The following is a 25378-nucleotide window of genomic DNA, read 5'->3' on the forward strand; positions in this document are numbered from 1 at the left end:
AGTTTGAATACCACTCTGGCCAACACCTAGGAGCATATCAGAGGCACCTAAAAGGTGGGTCCTTTAATTAAACAGACAAATGGCAAACACATGATTTTAATACTGGGTTGTTAAGAAAAGCTTATAAAAAACATTTCAATACATTTAAGCATTCTACAAGCATGCATTTAGTACATCAAACAGCAGCATAGACCAATCAAATCCCCATGTTTATAAACAACATTTCTTATACATTTAAAACTCAAAAAAGATTGTTTCCTAAAACAAATAGTCATCTGTTTTATTAGCAATTTTTTCCTGCTCTGCTGAACATTGGAAATTGGGAATGTGTCTGTCTGGCACAAAGTAGGTCAAGACATGCTGAATTAAAAGTTGATTGTAAAATCAGTGGCTGAAAGACCTTAATACTGTAATCAAAGCGTTGAATATTGGATAATATGGTTTAGTGTTCTCTTGAACCAACTTGCCAGCATGAGATTTCCAAATAAAACAATTAGACATTAAAACTGTTTAAAAACTAAAGCATAAATTAAACAACTGTTTCTCCAAAGAGAGCCCCAATAAAGCAACTCACAGAAACTCAGTACAGACATAATACACAAATACTTCCCTTCCCATAAAGATCAGGGAATAGGCACTAACTGGGAAAACACTCCAAGTCTGGACTGTTGCAGTCTATAAATCTTTCACCTTTTACTGCTGTGCCATAGTCAATACCTTTTAAAATGAGCCAGCTTCTTTGGTAAGTACTGTTACGTTGTCTTTCTGAATCCTTTTAAAATAGGATATATATTTTCAAATGCTTCATAAATTTCAGCTCTGACTTTTGCACCTGAAAGAAATTGCACTAGATATTAAACCGTGTTTTAACAACACATATTACATTGTATTTCAGATTATATGGTTACCGATGTTCATTGGTTTGTTATTTTCCTACAAGTACTAAATAATTATTGGTGTTAATCAATACAATAATATCAATACAATAATATCAATACAAGATATTAGAATCTGTCTCAAATACTTAACAGCACAAAATGGCTAGGTCAACACCTCAACACTTCAGAATTGTTCTAAATTGTTACTTTAAAAAAATTCTTTGCACTACAGTTTAGCCCTTTATGTACAACTAACACAGTGATTTAATATGTGGCTTACCAGTTAAAACTACCTTCCCAGAAACAAATATAAGGAGGACAATTCTCGGTTTGATCATTCTGTAAATTAAACCAGGAAAAAGCTCTGGCTCGTAACTGAAAGAAGAGACAAACAAGAAACAATTCGAGATTAAACGATTCAGTAAGCTGAACAAATAAAACATTAGCTACTGCTGTAGGATAATCAATATTTAAGATGGTCTGACAGATTCTAGTTCTCCAGCTATTCTGCTAGCTATTTGCACTGTGCACTTGTTACTTGATTGAAGTGTCTACAATTTTTATTTTGGTGTGACAAATTTTCTAACTAAGCAAATAAAAAGGGAGTCCTATTTTTGTTTGAATGTTAGAGAAGGTTTGTTGTCTTGTATGACCTCCTTAGAGAACTCTGTAAATACAAAATACTGTCTGATCTTGGGAAGATATGCTGGCAGATGTAATGCTACAGTTAGGGAAACATGTTAAGGAAGACTAATAAGATGGGCAACGTAAGGCTAAGCTGATCAGAGGGTATTAAAAAAGAATGAACTATCAAGAAGTATTTATCAAAACCAGCATTAATCCTCAATTTACCTGCTAAATTGTTGGTGAGTAAGTACCAGTCCCTCAAGTCTGATAGGGAATTTCACGTCACAACTGCCCACCATATTCTGAATCTTAAAATCCAAGAATTTGGCTGGAAAGCCCAACTTCTGCACAACTCTGGCATACTTTCTGGCAGCCAATCTTGACTGCTCCTCACTGGAAAACATTAAAAAGCAGCTTTTTTTAACCAAGCAAGTACTTATTGTCTTTTAATTGTTCTTATTTAGTTTCCCTTTCTCACTGAGGCAGATTACAGAGGGTACACTGAGGCAATCAGTAGGATGAGACATCTAAGAAACAATGTAATAGAACTAGATTCAGAGAAATTTGAAACAAAGCAAAATTATTAGACATGCCATGTGAAACAATGCAGAAAATAGAACACATACAGAATAATTTGCATGCAATTACCATGCTAAGCAACTGATTATTCTTAATCAGAGACACTGAATCACCTCACATACCTTTTAGCCCCAGTACACACCATTTTTCCAGAGCTGAATATAAGTGCAGTGGTACGTGGTTCTCTTATTCTCATAATCACAGCAGCAAAACGCTGAAGGGCAGAGAAGGTTATTACTAGAAGAACCACCTTTTAAACATTCTTGAAGTCCACAAGAAATATTAACAAATCTTTTCTTTTTAAAAAAAGCATTACGCATTTTATTTCTTGCTCTTTAGTCACCTTAATTCTGATTTATACTTAGGAATAAAAGTCATAATACAACGTAGGAAGCAGGCACTATATAAACCTCTCAAATGCAGTTAAGTAAATCCTGGAATGTTCACAGATAACTTAGACAGACATTATTTCCATTTTAGAAAGCCACATTTTGACCCCTAATCTGTTTCACTGTAGGACAGGCAGTTTAGATAGCCATTCTGTCTTGTGTAAACATAATATCTCCTTGTGGACAGATCAGTTATGAACAGCAGATACTAGAGCAGCGTTTCTTAACCTGTGGGTCGCAACCCCTTTGGGGGTCGAACTACCCTTTCACAGGGGTCGCCTAAGACTCTCTGCATCAATGTTCTCCATCTGTAAAATGGATAAATGTTAGAGTTGGGGGTCACCACAACATGAGGAACTGTATTAAAGTGTCGTGGCATTAGGAAGGTTGAGAAACACTGTACTAGAGGGACTATTACAACACTAGTCAAGCAGAATACTCCAGAAGGGCAACAGACTTATTTTTTGAAACCTTGCCCCTAACAGTTAGACTCAATGCTGAGGGAAGACACTAGTTGAGGCAAACAAATTACAGCTCTAGTATTCAACTGCTTATCAAAGACCTCTTAAAATGTGGTGATAACCAGCAAGACAGCTTCCTATTTGAATACCCTACATCTCACCACCTTGTGAAGCTTAATGGTAAGTTTCAAAAAGCTCCAGACTTGATCATTTCTTTCCCCACCAACAGCAAAGCAATTCTCCAATTTCCTCTACAATATATTCTAAATAAAAAGGCAATATTCTACACACAGTACAGAAGAAAACATTTTCAAGGAACTTAAAGAGAACCACTACTGCCTTCAAAAAGATACTTCAGTTCTCAGCAAATTTTAGATCAAGCTGTCATAAGGCTCTTTATACTGATTTTTATTAGCTTTATTTCTGCAGTACATAGAGATGTTACACTGAATAACAATTCCAAGAAAAGCAACCTAAGATACTTCCTTATTATGATTTGGCAATTTTTAAATTATGGCATGATCCCTCTAAGGATGGAACTGCAGTTGGCAAAACTTCTGATCAGGAGTTGCCATGAAACCTGTATGCCCTTAACATAGGATGAACTAAAGGATAACTAAAGGATAACTTGAGAGGTAGACCTTTCAAGACATAAGACATATGTTCATTGTCCTTCACCTTGGGATTGTATTCAGCATTTCGAGCACGAAGGGCAATGGTTTTCAGGTCCAGTTTGCAGCCAAGATTTACTGTAGATACAATATTCCTAAAAGTAATGTAGGAACATATTAGTCAAGCTAGGACTCCTTCATTTTTGAAGTTGTCCCCCATTTTATTACTGTATTGGAGGCACCTCAAAAGCCAGCACAAAATGACTCAAGCATGCCAGATTTACATATGACACCATTTCAACAGTGTCCACTTACTTATTTTGATTTTATAGCAATCATAAACATATCTGTCACAAGACTGTAGCCACAGTATTAATGGAAAATTAGGGATACAGACGGGAACCTGGATATTTTTATTACACATTCAGAAAGCAAGTTTATAAAGTTTCTGATACAAGTCCTTCCTATAAAATGCAAAAAGGATAGGCATCCCTGTAATGATAAACAACCATTTTACTGTAGAAAATATGCTGAAACATAGAGCTCCTCAGACAGCTGGGGCCATTAAGTCAGAACCAGTAAACACAGAAGGTTGTAACATGTATTAATATGGGAAAAACCTGCTGTTCTTTTGAGAATGTTTGCCAAGGTTCTGAACACAATGAAACACGGCTGCATCAGAACTACAGAAGCCCATTCTGTGGATCAGGCCTGTAGATTCATGGCAAGAAGCCCCCCATCCTGCCCCGCAGGTGGTAATAAAATGCTGTTCTGTCAGAGGAGGTGCATCTGCACTCATGGAACAGTAGCTTGGAATCCAACACACTGTGTATGGGACAGCAATGGCTGGCTTCAGGCTTAGGACATATCCTAAGCCAGACTATTACTGGGAGGCATAGCTGGAGATTAGGAGAGAAACAGTTTAATTTTCATACTTCATTTTGCAAGTAACAGCATGGTTTCTGCAGTATGCCAGAGAAGGACCTGAGCTGCAGAGCCTTAGGATACTAAGTCCATGCCTCTTCCAACATAATCCTGAAAGCACCCAATTCTATACCAGTGCTTCTCCAGATATGCTAGTGTATCTTATGTTAATATCTCTCTGTGTTACACTGAGATAGAGCCGTTCAGAGGCAGGGGCTAGGATTGCACATAGTCTGTGATTGCACATTGTTTTATGGAGTACTTCATTTTAATATTTAAACTGATCCACACCAATCAAGAACCACTTTTTTGGCCAAGACCCACTCGAAAAGCTAAAGTAACAATGGCTTCCATCTAGTCCAGCAGATCCCATTTCTCCATTACAGTAGCCAGAAGCCAGGTTAGCTTCTGAAGGAAGAGCAACAGTTCCCTGCTAAAAGCAATTAGCTAACAGTCAGGAGAAAACACTGCCAGCTACTCAGACACATTTGCGAAGATTCAGAGGTAGATGATCATACCATCACAAATTGAAAACACTGCTGAATGATGGCAGGAAATAAAAGAAGTGAGAACACACTTACTGAAGCTGTGGTACAATCCCTGAGCTTTCAGAAGCAGGTGTAGCAGGAGTAATTGGGGTCATGGGAGTCATTGGAGAGGGGTAGAGAGGCGTGGTTCCTGGCAAAGGAGCAGTAGTAAGTGTCTGAGAGTGGAAGAGCTGTGGCGTCTGACTAGATGCTCCCTGCTGGGACGTGGATTGCTGTGCTGCTGCTTGCTGCTGCTGCCTCTGCTGCTCTTCCAGAATAGACAGACTATTGGTACTTTGAACAGGCTGCGGGGTGAGCCCCGTGCCATAAGGCATCATGGGACTGAAAATAGGGATGCCAGGAGTCATTGCACCCTATAAGAAGACCAAAAAAATTACACGGTGAATCTGATTCACTGTGAACAATCACATGAAGAACAATACTATACTGACTCGCAATATTAGCCATAGCAAGACCATCCCCTGTGGGGAGGGGAGCATTCCACTTCAATAATTAGATCCATAATATTTTATTCTGACCCAAACAGGGGAACTGAAATTCACATTCCTGGGAATGAGAATCAACTTGTTAACATTTACAAAATAAAAACAAGATCTCTCATAAATATGACTTCACTGGCACTTTTAACTGTTTTATGTGAATGTTTCTCTGTGGTTTGATAGATAGGAAGGGGCAATGTTCTTGTGCTATATTATGATACTGTTCAGGATGGGTGGAAATGAGGGAGAACAGTGCTTATTTTTCACTTGTATGAACAGAAGGTATGATCTGTTGGCAGATCTTCTTCAATACACCCAAATTCTGGAGATTCACACCCAAACAACTTGGCAGAGGCAGAGACAAAAGGAAACCATCCTTTACCAGCAGACTGTGGTTACTGTCTTGGTAAATTTGGGATAGGGCTGGCCAGATCAAAAATGTTTCACCCATGGCAGGAGTCTTGGTAAAGGAGCACAAGAACATAAGAACAAGCCTGCTGGATCAGACCAGAGTCCATCTAGTCCAGCACTCTGCTACTCGCAGTAGCCCACCAGGTGCCTTTGGGAGCTCACCTGCAGGATGTGAAAGCAATGGCCTTCTGCTGCTACTGCTCCTGAGCACCTGGTCTGCTAAGGCATTTGCAATCTGAGATCAAGGAGGATCAAGATTGGTAGCCATAGATCGACTTCTCCTCCATAAATCTGTCCAAGCCCTTTTTAAAGCTATCCAAGTTAGCAGCCATCACCATCTCCTGTGGCAGCATATTCCAAACACCAATCACACATTGCATGAATAAATGTTTCCTTTTATTAGTCCTAATTCTTCCCCCCAGCATTTTCAATGTATGCCTCCTGGTTCTAGTATTTTGAGAAAAAGAGAAAAATTTATCTCTGTTGACATTTTCTACTCCATGCATAATTTTATAGACTTCTATCCTATCCCCCCTCAGACGTCTCCTCTCCAAACTAAAGAGTCCGAAACGCTGCAGCCTTTCCTCATAAGGAAGGTGCTCCAATTCCTCAATCATCCTTGTTGCCCTTCTTTGCCCTTCTTCTATCTCTTTGATATCCTTTTTGAGATGTGGCGACCAGAACTGAACACAGTACTCCAAGTGCAGTCGCACCACTGCTTTATATAAGGGCTTGACAATCTTTGCAGTTTTATTATCAATTCTTTAATCATCCCCAGCATAGAGTCTGCCTTTTTCACAGCTGCCATGCATTGAGTTGACATTCCCATGGAACTATCAACTAAGACGCCCAAATCCCTTTCCTGGTCTGTGACTGACAGCACTGACCCCTGTAGCGTGTATGTGAAGTTTGGATTTTTTGCCCCTATGTGCATCACTTTACATTTTGCTACATGGAACTGCATTTGCCATTTCTTAGCCCACTCACCTAATTTATCAAGGTCCTCTTGGAGCTCTTCACAATCCTTTGTGATTCTCACCACCCTACATAATGTGGCATCATCTGCAAGCTTAGCCACCATGCTACCACCCCTACTTCCAGGTCATTTATGAATAGGTTAAAAAGCACTGGTCCCAAAACAGATCCTTGGGGGACACCACTCCTGACATCTCTCCACTGTGAGAGCCTCCCATTTACAAGGATTTGGTAGAATAAAGCAGGGCAAGACCCTGATCTCTCCAGATAAAGAGCAGGGTGAGCACAGTAGCTGGAGTACTAAGGAGAAAGAAGCAACCAGTCACAAATGGGAGGGAGGCCTAGACTCCAAATGTATGGATTTCAAAAGGCCCTGCCAGGGTACAAACAAAGAATTTGCTTTGAACACCCTATTTTTCAACAAACTCATGAGCTTCAGTATTTTTACCTGAGGGGATGCTAAACCCTGGGCATAGGGTGGCAAGCTGTTGTTTTGATCCATGGCACAAATCACGTGTCTGGTCAAGTGCTAAGTATTTCAACAAATGCAGCCCAGAAAAGCAGTTTTACACCATCAGCCTTGAGGAAGTATCTTTGCCTAAAGCATCCTAATGAATAGCCATGACATATTCGGGAAGAATCAGCTTCTAGATGACTCTATCAAAGATTCCAAGCCTGAAAGAGAAAAACAGTATCACAATGCATGCAGCATTCTGGAGTAAAACTACTCAATACTGTTAGTCATGTATATCATACAACATAGCTCTTAACATCTGGGCCCTTTCCATCTAATGGGACTCGCCGTTCTCTCCCTCTTGAGGAGGATTTAAAATTAGGGTTTTTTGGACGCCTATTATTATTTTACTGCTGTTTTTAAAGGTTTTAACTATATTTATTTGTACTGAGATTTATGTTGTACACCGCCCGGAGCCCCTTGGGGATGGGGCGGTATAAAAGTCTAAATAAATAAAACAAATAAAACAAATAAACAAATTTTCTTGGACTCTAGCAGCTAACCCAAATATTTACTAGTTACTACCAAAAATGTAATATTTCTGGAAATGTTGAAGTCCCTGACCAAATCTCTTTTCAGAAAAAGGAATTGGGGGATAAAATATATGCTAGGCTTACTTTCCTATCAAACATAACTGCACTGGCAAATCTGTTTCTAAAGCTGCCACACAACAAAAAATACAAGTCTCCAAACATCAATTAACTAATGTAACTGTAAGAAACTTCCTTCCTCCTACAGCTCAAATTATGAACTAGTTATACTAAATTACTTTTGTTTCAACTTTTTAATTCTAATGTTTTCAGGCTAACGTCAAGCAATTGCCAGACAATCAAGTATGTTTTCCTTGAGATAAGCTCCAAACAGAAATGCCCTTCGAGAACCAGGCATGCTGTCCTGAGTTGCTTAGAGGACAAAAGTGTTAGATCTATATGCTAACTCCCTTTCAATTGTGCTGGTGCTTGAGTTATATGAGTGTTGGTGGGGGGAATGAACCACAAGGTCCAAAACGAAGTGATCAGTCAAAAGGAAGTTGAAAGGGAGAGACTGAAGAGGGTCAAATCTTTTTAAAAACCTTCCATGTTATTCAAAGCAGCAACAACAAAAAAACTCAGCCTAAAAATATGCTGTAGCTTCAGTGCAGGAACCCAAGACAGTTGGACCTACAGATGACAACGGATTGCTACAGAAGGTCATAGAGATTGCAGAGAAACTGAGAGAGTGCTTTGCAAAGAATAATGGACAAATTGCTATGCCAGATTCAGCTCTAAGACATAAAAGGTGACTACATGGCAAATAAAAATAAATTACTTCTTAAAGCATTCATATAGGAAGTCAAATCTTTTAAGAGAAAAACACAACTTCACTGAAGTTGGCTTTCTTACTGGAGAAACATAATACCATTTTAAAAAGGAATTCACCAAGGAACTTAAAGGCAGCTAGCTTAAGTTCTGTTCCATGCATACTAGTGAAAAGCTTTAATAACTATTGAAATATTAAGAACTCAGAATAACAAACATTGCATAGGAAGAAGTAACATGGCTTTTGTTATAGGAAGTTATTTTGAAGTTCTTGGAAATAATCAAATTAATATGTGGCATTGCTGTCACAATGGATGTTATTATGCTAGATCTTCCAAAAAGTTTTTGACAAAAGTTCCTCACCAAAGGTGCCTGAATAAATTTAGCAGTCATTGGATAAGAGAAAGGGTCTTCCTGTAGGTTAAAAGCTGACCAAACAAGAAGCACAGAATAGGAGGAACACTCCTCACAAACTGTGAAATAAGTAACATAATCTATATTGAATAATATTTCACCTGTTCACAAATTATCTGGAACCAGATGGGAGAAGAAACAAGGTCAAACTTTGTGAGGGACAACAAATTATTCAAGATGATAAAACTCAAACAAAAAAGGTATCTTCTAACTAAATGAATAGACAAAACAACAACAACCAAATAACATTTAACATAAGTAAGCATTAACTGATGCATCATGGAACACCAAAAATCTGAAATTTATACACATATCAATGGAGCACACATTGGCAATACTAATCAGGAAATAAATCTTGAGTCATGGTGCATAATTCATGTACAGTGCCACTGGAAAAAGTAAATTCCATGTCATTGGGAAAGGAATGGAAAGTCAAAGGGCCAGTGCCACATGCCCACATTTGGAATACGAAATACGTTCTAGGTGAAAAGGGCGCAGAAGAAAGCAACTAAAACAACCAAGGGCACTTTCCAATGAGGAGAGGATAACACATTTGGGACTTTTTAAGTCAGGAAGGAAGACTGAACTAAGAAGACATGACAGAAGTACAAAAGTAAGCAGAATGTGAAGAGATAAGATTTACCTTCTTCCCCCTCCAGACACTCTCTTCCCGCAACATCATTCTTGTGGTTACAAAACACATGCAGATCACAGGCAAAGGTAACAAGGGAGGAAATCCTGCTGAAACAGTGGATCCAAGCCCACAAGTTCTTCTCTTCTCCCATAGCTACAGAATTAAGGGTCATTCAATGAAGCCAACTTGTGGACTTCCAGAAGATATGGCATCTCATTCAGTCTGAGCTTTTGTTAGCTCCTGGCTGCACTCACTGAAAGGGACAAATAGCTGGCTAAAGAATAGACTGGATCTAACTCGAGCCCTTCGGGGAAGAGGCGGCCTATAAATCTAAAATATAAATAAAAATAAAATAAATAAACTCTGGCCTCCCCAATTTTTTTTGAAGACCTTCAATTCGACAGGTGGGCTAGTTTGTGTTTATTTTGACCCACTAGCTCTGATAAAATCTAGGATAAGTGACTGCAAGTATGCCATTTCAGCAGAAGAGACTGCCTCTTCACCCTCCCCCTCTTCTTCTTTTAAGTTTCCTACTTTTGTTTTCTCTGTTTAAGTTTTCTTTTCAGATATGCAGCAAAATATGCAGCACTGATGGACTACTTTTTGTTTTAAAAAAATTTCTACCAAGAAAGAAAGAAAAGCTGTTGGAGTGTTATTAAATGGATTTTAAGACTCTCAGATTTAATATATTCAAGACGGATGACCCTTGCTCCCTTTGCCACCTTTGTATTCTGCTCCTTTGTACTCCTATATACACAAGTCAAGGCTAAAGCTAGAATCCTAACTAAGCAAGCTTCACTGAATTATTTGGGACTTACTTTGGAGCACACCTACTTAGAATTATTCTTGGATCACACACCAGCTTGCAAGTGTCACATTCAAAGCTCTGAGACCCAAGATGCCAGAGAGATTTCACAAATATAATTTAAATATGCAGCTGGATCATAAATAGGATTAAGGTGTATACCACCAATCCCCATCATGGAGGCCACAGGCATCATGGTACCTATCAATGTGCTTCCTGCCATATCACTGCATGTCTGAGGATGAAAAGAAAAAGGGGGAGGGGCTTAAGGTTATCTCCTACCAGATGAGTGACAAGAAAATGCTGAGTTCAACCTTTTTCTTGGCAACAGATATGTACCTGGGCTTGGCAACCTCTCCTAATGGCTGTATAGCCAGCAAATACTCTTTTTTGGTCACTGAAACTGAGCAATACTTCCCCAAAGAATGATGACCCAACTTTTTGTAACAGGCAGGGGTTCAGAACATCGCAGGAGACAGTCTCTATATCCCCACAGAGTGCCAATCTGGAAGCAGACACCCCTGCAGTAAGAGGACACTAGGCTTGGAACTGCCTGACATTTTGTGGTTTCTTTCCTTCCCCTATGACAGCCATTGTATACTTGGACAGCATCCTGTGGCACCTACTCATGATTGGCCTTGCCAATTTATGATGGCACCTACTACTACCCTTTTTCAAAATTTACTGACCAACAGCAGGGACCCCTTACCTGTCTCCTTGAATCCATGTTGGCCCAAAGAAGGGCAAATCAGCTGAGCACTTGAACATAAGCTGATTCAGACCCACTAAATTCAGAGGAATAACCCAATCCAAACTCTGCTGCACTCCCAATAGATTTTAGTGGATCTCAAAATTACACAGGAGCAGCTGACAAGGTGGGATATGCGTCACAACAGCATATTTGTCAGCCTTGTGGGTGCACCAAAACTCTTGTAACAGCCTCATGTACATTTTCACCCGAAAATGAATCCCCGCTGTGTTCAACAGCACTAACAGGAGCTCCACCACACTACTTGTCCAAGAGGTCAATATATTGCACACACTTTCCTGTGAGGAGGTTCAGTGATCCAACTGTTTTGTTTTGGCTCCTGTAAGAGAGCTCTTCATTCAATGCTCAAGATCTGCTACCGTTACCGGGAAGAACACCGATCCCTCCCGTATTGCAAAGACGCGGCGGGAGGGTAAAAGCCACCAAAGGGCACGGTTCAAAAAGGCAGGCGAGGCGCGCAGCCATCCTCGTTCTGACGATACGGGAATAACGTGGACTAAGAGCCAGTCGGCGCCGCCGGCTCCTCCGTCCACCGGCCTCAATTTTGGATGCCTTCGCTGCAGCCGCATCCTGGACCACTACTCAAAGGCGTCGCGGGAAGGGCAACGGGGCCAGGCCGAGACTTACCGCTCCAGGAGTTCTCCACTCGACACAAGCACCTACGGAAGAGGCGGGGGCGCGCTCTTAATGCGTCATCTGAGCTAGCCGCAGCTTCTCCTTTTTGGTCACCGCGGGCACCAGCTTTCTTAAGGGCAGCAGAGCGGGAAAGGCGCGAGAAACTGACGCAAAAGGAAGGTCAAAAACGCGCAGGCGCACTAAAGGGACCCGACGCCCTCGTGCCGTACCAGAGAGATGTGGGGTAAGTCATAGAGAAAGCCCCACATTAACGGGATTCCAAGCGCTGTCAGCTTGCTGGAGGCGCCAGTTCTAAGTAGCAGCACTATGTTCACCCTCAACGGCAAGCAAATGGCACCACGGACGAACCAGGCCTGGTCCTCTTTTCCTATCCTCCTTTTATGTTTTTAATTCAAATAGAAATTAAGTGGTTAAGAGTGTCGGATTAGTCACTAGTATCTGGGAACTCAGGTTCGAATCCCCATAACTGCCATGGAAGATTGCTTCGACCAGTCACACTCTTGTTGGTTTTACCTACCTCACAGAGTTGTTGAGAGGTTCAAATGGAGAACAACGTAAGCCGCTTTGAGCTCCATTGGTAGGAGAAATGCGAGGTTCACGTGCATTAAATAAAGTCTATCTTTAACATTTCAGAGGGCAGCCGTATTGGTCTGCAGTAGAACAGTGGAGTCCCGGAGTAACTTACAGGTTAACAGACATTTCAGGAATGGAATTAAATTTTTAATTTGTATACCGCCCTCCTCCGAAGGGCTCAAGCTTTCAAGAGACGAAGCTCTCTTTGTCAGACATGCGTAAGAAGGAAGATCTGAGCCATTTTAAAACTGCTATTTAATTTGTTTTTGTCTGGAGCAGGGAGCTTTGACGCTCGAAAAGCTTTTTTTAAAAGAGTAGCTCGCCAGTTTGCAGAAAGGCCCCGTTTCTTCTCTGCATTTCCAAGTCAGCGAGTGAAGCGAAACTGCCCCAAATCGAGCTATTTGGCGAAGAAAATGTCAGTCCTCACCCCCTCAAGGGAAATACAGCCCAAGAAGAAGAAAGAAGGGAAACTGCCAGTAATCCCCTACCCTCGAAAAGAGAAGCATCTGGTTTAGAGACTCTCTGGTTGGCACGCGGCCACCCTCACCACCACGTGACCTCCCACAAGCTGGGGCCGCCGGCGGCAGACCTAAGAAACCCTAGAATGGCATTTTCTGTGTGAGGTTGAACGGGGTATGACCGCCATCTTCCAAAGCAAACCAGGGAGGGCCTGTAACCATAGAGATGTCACGGCGTCTCACTACCCAAGGCGAGCAGGGGGCCTTAAACGTTTCCCGGAAGTCCTGCTGGTATTTTTTTCCTTCTGTTCTAGGCTACCTCTGCCTCTATGGTACGCCGTGAGGAGGAATTGTGGGATCCGCTAGTTCCGGTTCCTGATCTGCCATTTCGCAGTGATACAGCAGCAGGGGCGAGGAGCGGGTGGTTCTTGAAGCGGTGATGCTGTCCACAGCTGGTTACGTCGAGCCGGCCTTCGGGTTGGGGTGTGAGGGGGCTGTCGGGGGCCCAGTCACGCGGCACCGCTTCTCCCCTTATACGTTCAACGGCGGGTGAGTCGCTGCCTCGTCGCTTTTTGGCCCGAACAAGAAGTCTTATGGGGTGGGCTGAATGACCCTTCGTCAGGTGCATGGAGGGAACCCTCTGGCCTCTTGTTCACCAAAGCTGGAGAAGTTGCGAGCAGCTGGCTAGTCCTGAAGGTGCTGCAAAGCAGAGTCCTTCTCCTCTTTCTATCTCCTTTTACCCACCCGGGGCTGTTATTTCTCCATCATCTGTTGCCCAAGATAACTCCAGATCTGGCTTCCCAACACACTTCTTCTCCTGTTGCCCACGTTTACTCATAAGGCGCCACCAAAAGCACTTTTTTGCCTCTTGTTCACTTTCTCTTCCCTCGCAATTTAAGTTGTCTTGGTGTTTACAGAATCAGTTTTATCATTATTTTCTATTTATCAACCCAAGGCTGTTTTCTTTGTGTTCTTTTTTCTTGGCTTGGGCTGGTAGGATCAGTAACTCCATTCTGATAAATTAGATGAAAGTGTTGTAATCACAGTTGCTACAATTAACCCAAAGCTAAGCCCTGCTATTATTTTCCTTCTTTTAAAGAACTGTGTTGGCAATTGCTGGTGAAGACTTCTCTGTTGTTGCCTCAGACACTCGGCTGAGTGAAGACTATGCAGTTCATACCCGGGACAGTCCAAAATGCTACAAACTGTAAGTTTCACTTCTGAAAGCTAAAAGTGCACATTGCCTGTAGGAGTAACAATCACATTGTCTTAAATGTATACATGGTTCTATAGTACTGTTTAAAAATCTCTTGAAAGTAAAGCTTTATTGGCAGGATGTTTTAATTTGGTTTCTTTGATCAGCTTGAATATGTCTTTCATTCCTTCTCTTTTTGGATGACTAACTGCAGTATTGGTGGCAAAAGTAATTTATTATGGTAATTTATTGCCTGTTCCACTGTGCTCTGATTCTCTCTACATAATGGTCTTTAAATGAAAGTAAAACTGCTCTATTATATCATATTTAGTATATTATATACTCTTAGATTAGATATGGTCATATTCTCTAACCAGATTCCAAATATCAATGCAACGTACTTGAACCCAGGGAGTTCTGCAGGTTATGTATCTCATACAGCAACCTTTCCTAAGTCAAGCAGCAAACTGCCTCTGAAACAGAAAATACTTTAAAAGTCAGTTGTACTGTGGTCAGAGGAAGGCAACATCAGGTGTGTATTCCCAAATACTTGGGCATGTGCCTTAAATAACTTTTAAGTCCTGGTCCTGTTTTTTTTAGTATGCCATGCAAGTGCCTTAGAACGCCATCACACTCTCAGTACTTTTACTGTCAAGTTGCCTTTTTTATGTTCCTCAAAGGCCAATGAGTTTGGCAAATGAAAATCTGTTGGTGGTCCCTGACCCGAGCAAAGTCCAGCAAGCCTCAACCAGGGCCTTCTCAGCACTGGCCTTTGCCTGGTGGAATGCTCTGACTGGACAGACCAGAACCCTGCAGATCTACTACAATTCTGCAGGGCTGGTAAGACAGAGGTATTCCACCAGGCATACAATTGAGGCAGGTACAGTGATCCTTCTGCTGGGGTCCCGCTTAAATCACATAACATTGGATATTAGAGGGAGGGACTCAAGTCTAAATCAGTTGTTGGCCTGTGGGAGACATCTATATTGTAAATATTTGATAGGTTTGTTTTAAAGTATTTATTTCAGTTTTCATATTGTTTTATCAAATGTTCAAAACTGCCCTGAAGCTCCCAGGAAAGGATATTGATAAGTCTAATAAACAAATAAATATAGTTAAGATGGACTGTGGATCAGATACTAATTAATCCAGCCCAATATTGTTTCTTCTAATTGGCAGCATCTTTCCTGGGGCTCAAGTAGAGAGCAGCCCTCTAGAACAGCTGTCTGCTGAGATTTTTTTTAAAAATGGGAATGCCAGGGATTGAATGCGGAAATATTTCGTCTAAAGATCTTGGGGTCAGGGGTGTGGGTGTGGGGAGGGAACTACTGAGAAGACCAATCTTAGTTGAAGTAAGTTTCTGTGGTAAAGAGACATGCCTGTTCTACAATATACTTTGCATCAGTGCCTTGGCGTGTCGTCCTATTGTGCTTCTGTCTTGCCTGACAGTCTTTAAAATAAAACCACCCATTACATATTTATAAATGTAGTAGATGGTTCAAGGTACCAAATATTTTACATTTCATTTATTTCTTAATAGAGATGTGCTGGATGGGATCTGTTCTTACACAACTTAGCTTTCAGTTGGTGTGATTCATTAATACTATTTTTTCCAGTAGATATTTGTAAATTTAGCCAGTTAATCCAACTGTTTTAACCTTACAGTAGAAAAGCTCTCACGGTGTTTATGATGTTTTAGGCTTAGTTGACCCCTCAGATTTGCTGAAATGTAGAAAGCTAATTTTTGCCTTTCACAGGAGCCTCAAGTCTTGGGTCTGCAGATGACTGTGATCGTGTAGAGAAGGCTATTAATATGTGAACCGTATGCAGACATGGACAATTGTACTTGGAATTGCTGCAGTTGTGTGTTATATGCAGATTCTTCCAGTGTACACAGCATTGCCTCTTTGTGATCATGGACATAAGGGTGATACTTTCACATGCAGTAAAGGCAGTATTCATCCACATGTATGCCCATCTTAGTCCAGCATTTTAGCAATTAAACTTGTAATTCTTATGAAATATTGGCTCAGAGGAATGCTTAATTACATTGTTTGTAGGCGATACATCTAATCAATTTAGCAAAAAACCTCTGTTTAAGAACATGTTACAAAGATTGTTTACAAGAACACAAATTTTCTGTTTTACAGGACAGAGAAAACAGTCATTGGTTGCAGTGGATTTCATGGAGATTGTCTTACTCTTACTAAAATTATTGAAGCCAGACTAAAGGTAGATTATTATTGTGTATGTCTGAAGGTGATCAAAGATCAGATAATAGAACAGGAGTTGAAGTCTAGAAGTTTTGGCATGGTGATAAAATTTAATTCAAAACATCATTTTGAGATGTCCTTCTGTACAGCTATATTGAAGCATTATATTGAAGATTTGCATTGTTAGTTCACTGGGACTTTTTTGTGATTTAAGGATAATTTAAAAATTTTGAAACGAAATTTAGAACATTGTTTTACTGTAAGGTTTGCAGTACCTGGTAATAACAGTTATTTCAAAAAGTTTTTTCTGGGAGAGCTGAAATTACAACCAAAATGTGCTTGTTCCCCAGCAATAAGAACCACAGCAAAATGACAGATTTCTGTTTAATCATATTTATTTGATGTGACACCTTAATATTTCCTGATGAGTAGCTGCATTCTAGGTCCCTTGCATGTTCTGCTGATGATTATAGTAAAGCATTTGATATCATATTCTGCCCATTCTGACAGCCTTACTGTTGGTTCCAGATGTACAAGCATTCCAATAACAAGACTATGAGTTCAGGGGCTATTGCAGCAATGCTCTCTACAATTCTATACTCACGACGCTTCTTTCCTTACTATGTTTACAACATAATTGGTGGACTGGATGAAGAAGGTAAGCTTTTATGGGCTCTTAATTAGGATATGAGGAAATGTTTCTCCATTTGGTTGGGAAAGGATAATGCTAGTGAATATTGTATTATTTAGATGAATACAGCATTCAATCAAGTAGTACTTTTGGAAGATATCACAGCACCATCATGCAGTCCTTTTCTTATGTTGCTTATTGAGAAATGGTGACAGCTTTGTTGAAAATTTCTATGCAGGCTTTTAGAGAAGATTAAAACAGGCTTTCAAGTTCTATGGTAATATGACTCTCACAGAAGAGTGAATTCTGATTGAGACTCTGCCTCTTAGGGAAGTGAGTCTTAATACAGTTTTCTGGATAAAAATGGCTCTCCAGGTGCATGGCATTAGGACCAATATGCAAATGTCTACCATCCTGTTACTCTTTGGTGTTTATGTAATATAGTCCTCACTTTGGACAATAATAGTGGTCTCTTTGTGATTATGTGCGCCATCATTTTAAATCTTAAGTACGAAGTAGGTGCTTCATCTCTCCTTGCTGGAAAAAAATGTTTGTGTAACATGTATAGTAGTACGCAAGAGCTGAGGTCATCTTCATTATTCTTTGAATCTGGCCTAATGTCATTTCTCCCCACTTTTTAAGGGAAAGGTGCTGTGTACAGTTTTGATCCAGTAGGTTCCTACCAGAGAGATACTTTCAAAGCTGGAGGATCAGCAAGTGCTATGCTGCAACCTCTGCTCGACAACCAGGTAACAGTTTTGTCATGACTCTGCCTTATGGTACATCAACAAATAGGTAGCTTAGTTGTCTGAAACATTTCAAGTGTATTATAGGCTACCAGTGGCCTATTTGGATTTCAGTGGTTTGCTCTAACTAGTGATAAAGAATGAAAAAGCTTAGCATTGCAACTCTCTGTACACACCTGAAAACGACTATTTGCCTGAAAACTTATGGCAAGTATAAATGGCCTTCAAATTGCTGATACTGGGTAGTTTTAGACCATTGTTTGACATAAGCTTTCATGGGCCGGAGCCCATTTTGGCCTTTATTTTTCTTCCTTGCCCCCTTCGTCAAGGTAGTCAGTGATTGTAGCATCCTCTTCCATGTTGTAAGGGCTTCCTCGTTCATTGTTTGAGTCTTTATGCAGCAAGTATTAATAAGCTAAATAACCTTTTAAACCTTGTAAACAGTTTTCATATAACAGAGGGTTAATATTTTGTAGATGAACCATAGATTATTACCTATTAAATGAAACTGAAGAATTATAAATTTATGTCCTTATTTTTAAAGGTTGGCTTCAAGAACATGCAAAATGTGAAGCATGTGCCTTTGTCCTTGGAAAAGGCTTTGCAGCTTGTAAAGGATGTCTTCATTTCTGCTGCGGAAAGAGATGTATACACTGGGGATGCACTGAAAATCTGCATCGTCACAAAAGATGGAATTAAAGAAGAAACTGTTCCATTACGAAGAGACTAAATTTGTGCTTAGTTCAATTGAAGTCTTCAGTCTGTAATCTTAATTTTATGCATGCTATGTACTGGCATTATGACAGTTGCTGTATTAAAAAGGAACAAATTTGTCTTAATTGGGCTTATATGGTGTGAATGTAATCAGAATTATGTCCTTGTACTGTATGATTCTGGGTCAGTTATGTAATCAAAAGGTTATACACTGCTAAATAGAGATTAAAAGTAATGTCAAGGGTGCAAAATAGGTTAAAATATGTTATTTACTTTGCTGTCACAGCTGATTCATATTTGACTCCGTAGGGTTTTCAAGGCAGAAGAGGTTTAGAGGTGGTTTGCCAATGCCTGCCTTTGCATGGTGACCCTGGTATTTTTTGGAGGTCTCCCATCCAAATACTAGCCAGGGTAAGAGCTGAGAGTGACTGGGCCAAGGTCACCCAGCAAGCTTCCATGGGGCTTGTGAGGATTTGAACCTAAATACCGTGGGTCCTAAACTGACAGTTAACCACTATACCACTCTGGCTCTCACATTTTAGTACTCAGTTAAAACTTCCTTTGCATTTTGGCCAAGAGGCTTTTTTTGGAGAATCAGTTTTGCAGAGGTTTTCCTAAGACTCTTTGGAAAACCACTGCAAGACTAAGGCCCCTTCTGCATACAGAGAATAATGCACTTTCAATCCACTTTCAATGCAATTTGAAAATGGATTTTACTGTGCAGAGTGGCAAAATCCACATTCAAACAATTGTGAAAGTGGATTGAATGTGCATTATTCTGCATGTGCAGAAGGGGCATGATCGATTACCCTGAAGGAGTTTCTTGGGCAAAATGCAAAGCGAGTTTTAACTAATAAATATATTTTTACCTATTTTGAGCTATTAGCCTTGGCCTTATTTTTTAATCTTACATTGCTAAATGGACTGTTAGCCAGCTTAACAGTGTATAAACTTATTTTTATAGAGCAATGGGGAATTACTCGGCTTGACAATGCTAGAGGTAGGCTGGGAGGGGATCTTTTTAGACTATGTATACCAGAAACGGCTTGAGACGTATCTGCAGAGAATTCACAAAAGACCAAATTGCAGTTTAAATATTTTTATATAAGTTTTGGTTGCAAACAATCACACAGTGAGACGTTAAGGCACATACACACAGTTCCTAAGCATATAAACAGGGAGGAAAAGATAGGTTGGATGATAAAATGGGATTTGGGGAAGCAGGGGACTTATACATTACCAAAGATCTGCAGAGGAGTTCCAGAAGAAGGCAAGGATCTCTATGCCAGCACAGGGACCCAAGCAAAGGACGATATATCATGTCTCACACCAACTTAACCAAGGGAGGTTCAGGCTAGTAATGAGCAATGGGCTTAAGGTGAGCAGGAGTTTTATAGGGTGGATCGCTAGTTTGGCGGGAAAAGAATCTGTAGATTTGCACAGTGGTGGGATCCAAAAATTTTAATAACAGGTTCCAATGGTGGTGGGATTCAAACAACATGCACCTCCAGTCCCTATTGGGCAGGGAGGTTGCTTTAGTAACCCCTTCTCGGCACTCAGAAAAAATTAGTAACCACTTCTAGAGAAATGGTGAGAACTGGTTGGATCCCACCTCTGCCTTTGCAATAGGTATCGTTTCTTGCATCTGTGCTGGGTTGCAGGGCTGAGCTAATTAACAGCTCTATTGTTCTAAATCCTGGGACAATGGGGTCAACTGGTCCTAGATTATATCAGTGAAACCTTGAATGGTTTATGCAGAGGTACTTCCTAAAGTCTTTACTTAAGTATTCAAATTTGGCTGAGGCTTGCGTGAATCAGGAAGGGATCTTGTTGTTAGGGAGATCGTATCTGAGAGGTGGGGGAAATGCATGGAAGAGGCAATTGTTTGGAGAAATGTTTTCTCAAGAGTACAGTATCAGGGAGTTTCCAAAAACAGCTTAGCAAGGTGTGGTGCTCATGAGTTCTACAGATTCCATTATGGTAACGGAGTATTCTGGCAGGGTGGGATAATCAAAGATGCATGTCCTTGTTATGAGGCATCCAGATAGTATTGTCTGGAGAAACTCATAGATTTAATCTCTGCAAACAGATTGTTTTGCCTTTGGCTTGCTTTCAGCTTGGACACTCTGCTATCCACCCACACAAACATGGAAACTGGCATTTTGCAGCACACAGTAATGAATAATATGAAAATCCAATAATTCATAAGGCAGGCGATGAAGGCCATGCTAACAGGACCAATGTCAAAAGAATGCTGTACCTCAAAGATTTCAGATGGATGAAAATATTGAAATACTTGGAACATGCCATGGATCACTGCACAAAGTGTCCCTCCCCCAGTCACACATTGAGAAAGGCTCTACTGTTCCTCTTATAGTAATTCATTCTGCAACTATCTGCCTCCCACGCACTTAATAGTGAAGTCTTCTGTCAATTACACTGGTGGAAAGTGCCATTGAGCCACAGCTGCCTTACACCGACCCTGTAGGTTTTTCAGTGAGAGTTTGCCATTGCCTGCCTCTACGTGGACTGAGAGATTTCTGTGAGAGCTGTGACTAGCCCAAGATCACCCAGCAGGCTTTATGTGGAGCAGGGAAACAAACCTGATTCGCCAGATTAGAGTCCTTTGCTGTCAACCATTATACCACACTGGCTGTCTAAACTCCACTAAACTACATGTAGGTGGTTCTACTTGTTGGAAACCACCTCGAGCCATCTTGCTCAGACCATGCCCTTGAAAATAAACTATTTTTGAACAATTCTCATCAACATCAAAGATGTTGTTCTCATCAACATCAAAGAACATCAAAGAAGACCTAAATTGTGTGGTGTGAAATGCTTCATGGTGCATTAATTGCTTATTCATTGTCTAAAAGATGATGCATTGGTCTTCCACTCTCAAGAACTTTGAAAAGTGTTCTTACCCATGTACTGCCCACTTTATTAAATGTGCATGATAGTTCTTCACTAGACAAACTGGTATGATTGTGGAGAAAAATGACCATGCTGAAATGTAATGTAAAATACAAACATAATCAAGAATAGCAGTAATTCATAGTGATGTAATTTCCCTTGTATTGCTAAACTGGTCAACACCTGAATAGCTGAGAAATTGCACATCTTGGTTACAACCATAGGACAAAGTGTTCCATTACTTGATATCACTTCAAGATTCAAATTTTAGAATCTTGGGGAAGACCATTGGAAGCTGAAGAACAAACAGTCTTAATAACTTGCGCTAAAATTTTTTTCCAGAAGGAAACTAGCAACAGGTGTTGATTAGTAAAAGAAAAATAGGGCTGGTTCCTAATAAAACAGCCTGTACATTGTAATGTAGCTTCATGCCCTTTTCACTCTGCTAGGTGTGCTGATTTTCAGTGATCCTGAAGGTGCGATCCATTCTACCATTTCATTTTCCTGCATGTGTAATTGCGGCTGCCCTAATTGTATGTATTTTATACTCTGCCTTTCACCCTCATGAGGAACCAAAGCAACTTCCATCATTTTTCTCTCCTCCAGTTTATCTGCCACAATCATATGGTGGAGATTAGGCTGACCCTGTCTATGCATGGCTTACGATCACCCAGCAAGCTTCTCTGCCAGAGTGGGAATTTGAACCTCAGTCTCTCAAATCCTAGGCTGATACTCTAACCATAATACCACTCTGGCTTTCAGCAAAGAGAAAACAATGATGAATCCTAGAACAAAACTCCTTTCAAATTGCCTGAAGTGAAATGAGATGTATTGTGAATGTCCTGAAAATTGTAAAACTGCTCATAGTAAATAGGGCAGAGTAATTCTTTCACCACCCGTACTGTATTCCTGGTGCAAATTGCTCCTTGCCAAGGTGCTGTTTGTCATGTAAAAGAAAAGGTACAGCTCATGCAGGTAACGTTGCAAATTGCATGGCTAGAAGGGTTAACACTACCTTCACCCCATGTCAATCCTAAGGGGTGGGTGGGGGAGAACTCCTGCAACTACTACTGCCTGAGGAAACAAATCACAAAATTTGGGTGCTGTGTGGTTTCCGGGCTGTATGGCCGTGTTCTAGCAGCATTCTCTCCTGACGTTTCACCTGCATCTGTGGCTGGCATCTTCAGAGGATCTTCAGAGGATCCTCTGAAGATGCCAGCCACAGATGCAGGCGAAACGTCAGGAGAGAATGCTGCTAGAACACGGCCATACAGCCCGGAAACCACATACAGCTTACTCCAAGCTGATGCCGCCTCAAAATGGAAAGCTCTCTCTCTCGACTCAATACATTAATCACAAAATTCTCACTAAAACATCTGATTTGACTCCCAGCAAAGTGGCAGAAGATGGCTTTGTTTCTTCACCTCTGTTCTTCAAAAGTGGGCTGAGGCATATCCAAAGTAAGTTTTGATGCAAAAAAATTTTTCATTTCCATTCTGAGAAAGAAACAACAAATGTGAATATATGTATAGAATATATCTTAGCCATGAACATACGCATTGATGTTTTGGTGAAATAAATTAAGCATAGAGTGCTGATTAGTAGCACTAAAATACCTGAAATTTTTGCATGAGGAAGAGAAAACCTAACCCACAATCTCCTGTGTTTTCCATCATACTCATCCTGCCATCTGTAAGAGGAGATGGATTCAGCCCCAAACATGCTGAGGCTGACACAGTAATCTAAAGGAGGACAAAGTGCTGGTCTAGTAAAAGGACTAAAATGAATGAATCCAGCATCTTTTTTTGTTTAATCAATGTAAAATTGCATTTCAGGTTCTGTGCCTTGGGTATGACTAGTTTTTCTAGTCTCTCTCTTACGTCTACCATATGGTTGGTGGTCTGGAATGGTTTAAGTGCAATAATTTGTGTGGCCCGTAGTACGCTAGATAATGTGAGCAGTGCCCTGTGCTGGTTTATCCTTAATTTGTGTTGCAGCAGTTTTGCATATTTTACAGTCCCCTGGATTACAGATTATGACTTAGAAAAGACCCAGTCAGCCTCCAACGTTTTTACAGAGATTGGATTAATCAGTAATTCATCACCAAGTCTTTTATAGTAATACTGTAGAAATCAGTTCTCAAAACTGGTTAATAGCAGTCCTAATAGCAGCAGTCCAAACTTAGTGACACAGTTGACCACTAGATGGCAGTAGTGTTCCTTTTAAGTTAAGTTTTTTTCAGCCAAGACTCTGAAGCAGTGAGCTAGAAGATACTCATTTTTAATATATTATTCAAAAATACAAATTATATTACATACCATTACAATAAATACTTTAACCAAAACTATATTAATTCTCTTAATTATCCATAAAAGAATGTCAAATGTGGCTGAGGGGCCAGGTCCAGCCCCTTGAAAGGGCTTATTGGGTCCTTGAAACAAATGCATTTGATACCCTTGATCTAAACTGTGCTGTGGATTGGATAATTGCAATTTTATTTCAAGTGATTAAGTTAGCTAACTTATTTTTGTATGTAAAACATGTAGCAGGCAATAAAAAAAGAATAACATTATGGAAAAGGTACTTTCCCTAACATCCTCCTAGTGGATATCAGTGGCCATTATAGGACTTCTGGCATTTCATTCCCTTCATCTAATACTGGGAAGGAACAGATTAAAAAACAATGTTAAAAAGTAATGTTTCCATTCAGATAAAGGTATATAGCATGGAATTTTGTTGCCCCATTTATCATTTTCCAGAAGACACGTTCTCATTCCAACCATGAATCTTATCCTCTTTTTCCTTTCTTGCAATTAAATTTTCAAAACCCTGCTCTAGCTGTAGCAGTTTGGTTGGATTGGTTCCAGTATTATAATTTCAAAATTCATGTTGCATCTGCCCAATGAGTTGTTTTAGTTTCCTGGAATCCTTATCAAGCCAAAGATTTCTGGGAATAAATCACCTAAATATGTTTTAAAATAGCTGGTTTGAATAAATCAAAAAGACAACCAAAGATTTCCATATTTGGAAATATTGGCACTTTGTTCTAACTGACAGAATTAAGTTCCTACAAAGTTCAGAGGACATACATTTCTCCGATTGTTGCTTCTGTCTCTTTTGAGCTTTAATTGAGAATCACATACAAGACTAGTGTGAGTTTCTTTTAGTGAAACACATGTATGTGATAATTGGAGTACTAAGCCCAAAGGAAAATGTCTACTTCCCAAGAAATCAATCACAATTCATCTGTGATGAATTGCAGTACTCTTTCCAGGGTTAGAAAATAACCTATTATACCAACCCCTCTGTAATTTACACATGTACAGTCACTCTAGTCAGCATTCACCATTAACGACAACATTCAAACAATTACAAACGGAGCTAAAATAAGTACAAAAACAAAAAATAACTATTAAAACATTTGGTGAGAAAAGAGAGAGAAATCACTCATAGAGAGCCAAACAAAATAAAAAAGTCTTCACCCACTGGTGGAAAACGGCAAGGAAAGAGGACAGACAAATCTTCCTGGCGAAAGGCTTTCAGAGTTTTGATGTCAAGACTAAGAAGGCTCATTTCCATATTGCCACCCACCTAATCTCACAAGGCTAGGCATCCAAGGAGGACCTCGAAAGATGACCACAATGGATGGTTGGGTTCATAAGGGAGTGAGTAGTCCTTCTGATATGTTGGTTCCAGATTGTATTGGGCTTCAAAGGTCAACACCATCATCTTTGCCCAGGAACAAACTGGAAATCAGTGCAGGAAAGCCAAGACAGGAGTGATATGGTCCCTACAACCTCTTCCAAGTAAGCATTTTGGCAACAACATTCTGCGCCAATGGAAGTGTCCATGCACTTCTCAAGAGCAGCCCTATGGAGAGCGCACTGCAGTAATCTAATCTAATCTTGATATAAGCAGGGCATGCACCACAGTAGCCAAATCTTTTATGCACTGGAAAGCCAGTCAAAGCTGGTAAAAGACAT

General features: G+C 40.3%; 2 protein-coding genes across 4 annotated transcripts; one reads left to right on the top strand and one right to left on the bottom strand.

Moving 5' to 3' along the window:
* Positions 1-80: 80 nt before the first annotated feature.
* LOC125427385 (TATA-box binding protein) lies at positions 81-12981 on the bottom strand. Of its 3 annotated transcripts, none has more exons than XM_048486750.1 (8): positions 12470-12981; positions 7331-7557; positions 5051-5370; positions 3613-3700; positions 2207-2298; positions 1731-1898; positions 1159-1253; positions 81-832 (listed from the first exon to the last, which is right to left on the bottom strand). In XM_048486750.1, the coding sequence occupies exons 2-8, from the start codon at positions 7382-7384 to the stop codon at positions 753-755; spliced, it is 897 nt and encodes a 298-aa protein (XP_048342707.1). In that variant the 5' UTR covers positions 7385-7557; positions 12470-12981; the 3' UTR covers positions 81-752. The 3 variants fall into 3 exon arrangements, with proteins under 3 accessions (XP_048342707.1, XP_048342690.1, XP_048342699.1); XM_048486733.1 differs by lacking the exon at positions 12470-12981 and adding an exon at positions 11944-12083; XM_048486742.1 differs by lacking the exon at positions 12470-12981 and adding an exon at positions 9752-9895.
* On the top strand, positions 12067-18607 carry PSMB1 (proteasome 20S subunit beta 1). The gene is made up of 7 exons (XM_048486763.1): positions 12067-12175; positions 13298-13532; positions 14083-14190; positions 16329-16410; positions 16920-17049; positions 17665-17771; positions 18313-18607. Exons 2-7 carry the CDS (start codon positions 13423-13425, stop codon positions 18496-18498), a joined length of 723 nt encoding a protein of 240 aa, XP_048342720.1. The 5' UTR covers positions 12067-12175; positions 13298-13422; the 3' UTR covers positions 18499-18607.
* The last annotated feature ends 6771 nt before the right edge of the window (positions 18608-25378 follow it).

The sequence above is a fragment of the Sphaerodactylus townsendi genome, linkage group LG01 (assembly GCF_021028975.2).
Source record: "Sphaerodactylus townsendi isolate TG3544 linkage group LG01, MPM_Stown_v2.3, whole genome shotgun sequence".
NCBI lineage: Eukaryota > Metazoa > Chordata > Lepidosauria > Squamata > Sphaerodactylidae > Sphaerodactylus > Sphaerodactylus townsendi.

Excerpts from the sequence above, each read along its gene's own strand:
- LOC125427385 (XM_048486750.1), bottom strand. The coding sequence starts at position 7,384 with ATGGATCAAAACAACAGCTTGCCACCCTATGCCCAGGGTTTAGCATCC. Across the intron at positions 3,701-5,050 it reads GGGATTGTACCACAGCTTCA|GAATATTGTATCTACAGTAA; the intron begins GTAAGTGTGTTC and ends CATTACTTTTAG. Across the intron at positions 1,254-1,730 it reads ACTCACCAACAATTTAGCAG|TTACGAGCCAGAGCTTTTTC; the intron begins GTAAATTGAGGA and ends CTCTTCTTTCAG.
- PSMB1 (XM_048486763.1), top strand. The coding sequence starts at position 13,423 with ATGCTGTCCACAGCTGGTTACGTCGAGCCGGCCTTCGGGTTGGGGTGT. Across the intron at positions 16,411-16,919 it reads TTATTGAAGCCAGACTAAAG|ATGTACAAGCATTCCAATAA; the intron begins GTAGATTATTAT and ends TGTTGGTTCCAG. Across the intron at positions 17,772-18,312 it reads AACCTCTGCTCGACAACCAG|GTTGGCTTCAAGAACATGCA; the intron begins GTAACAGTTTTG and ends TTATTTTTAAAG.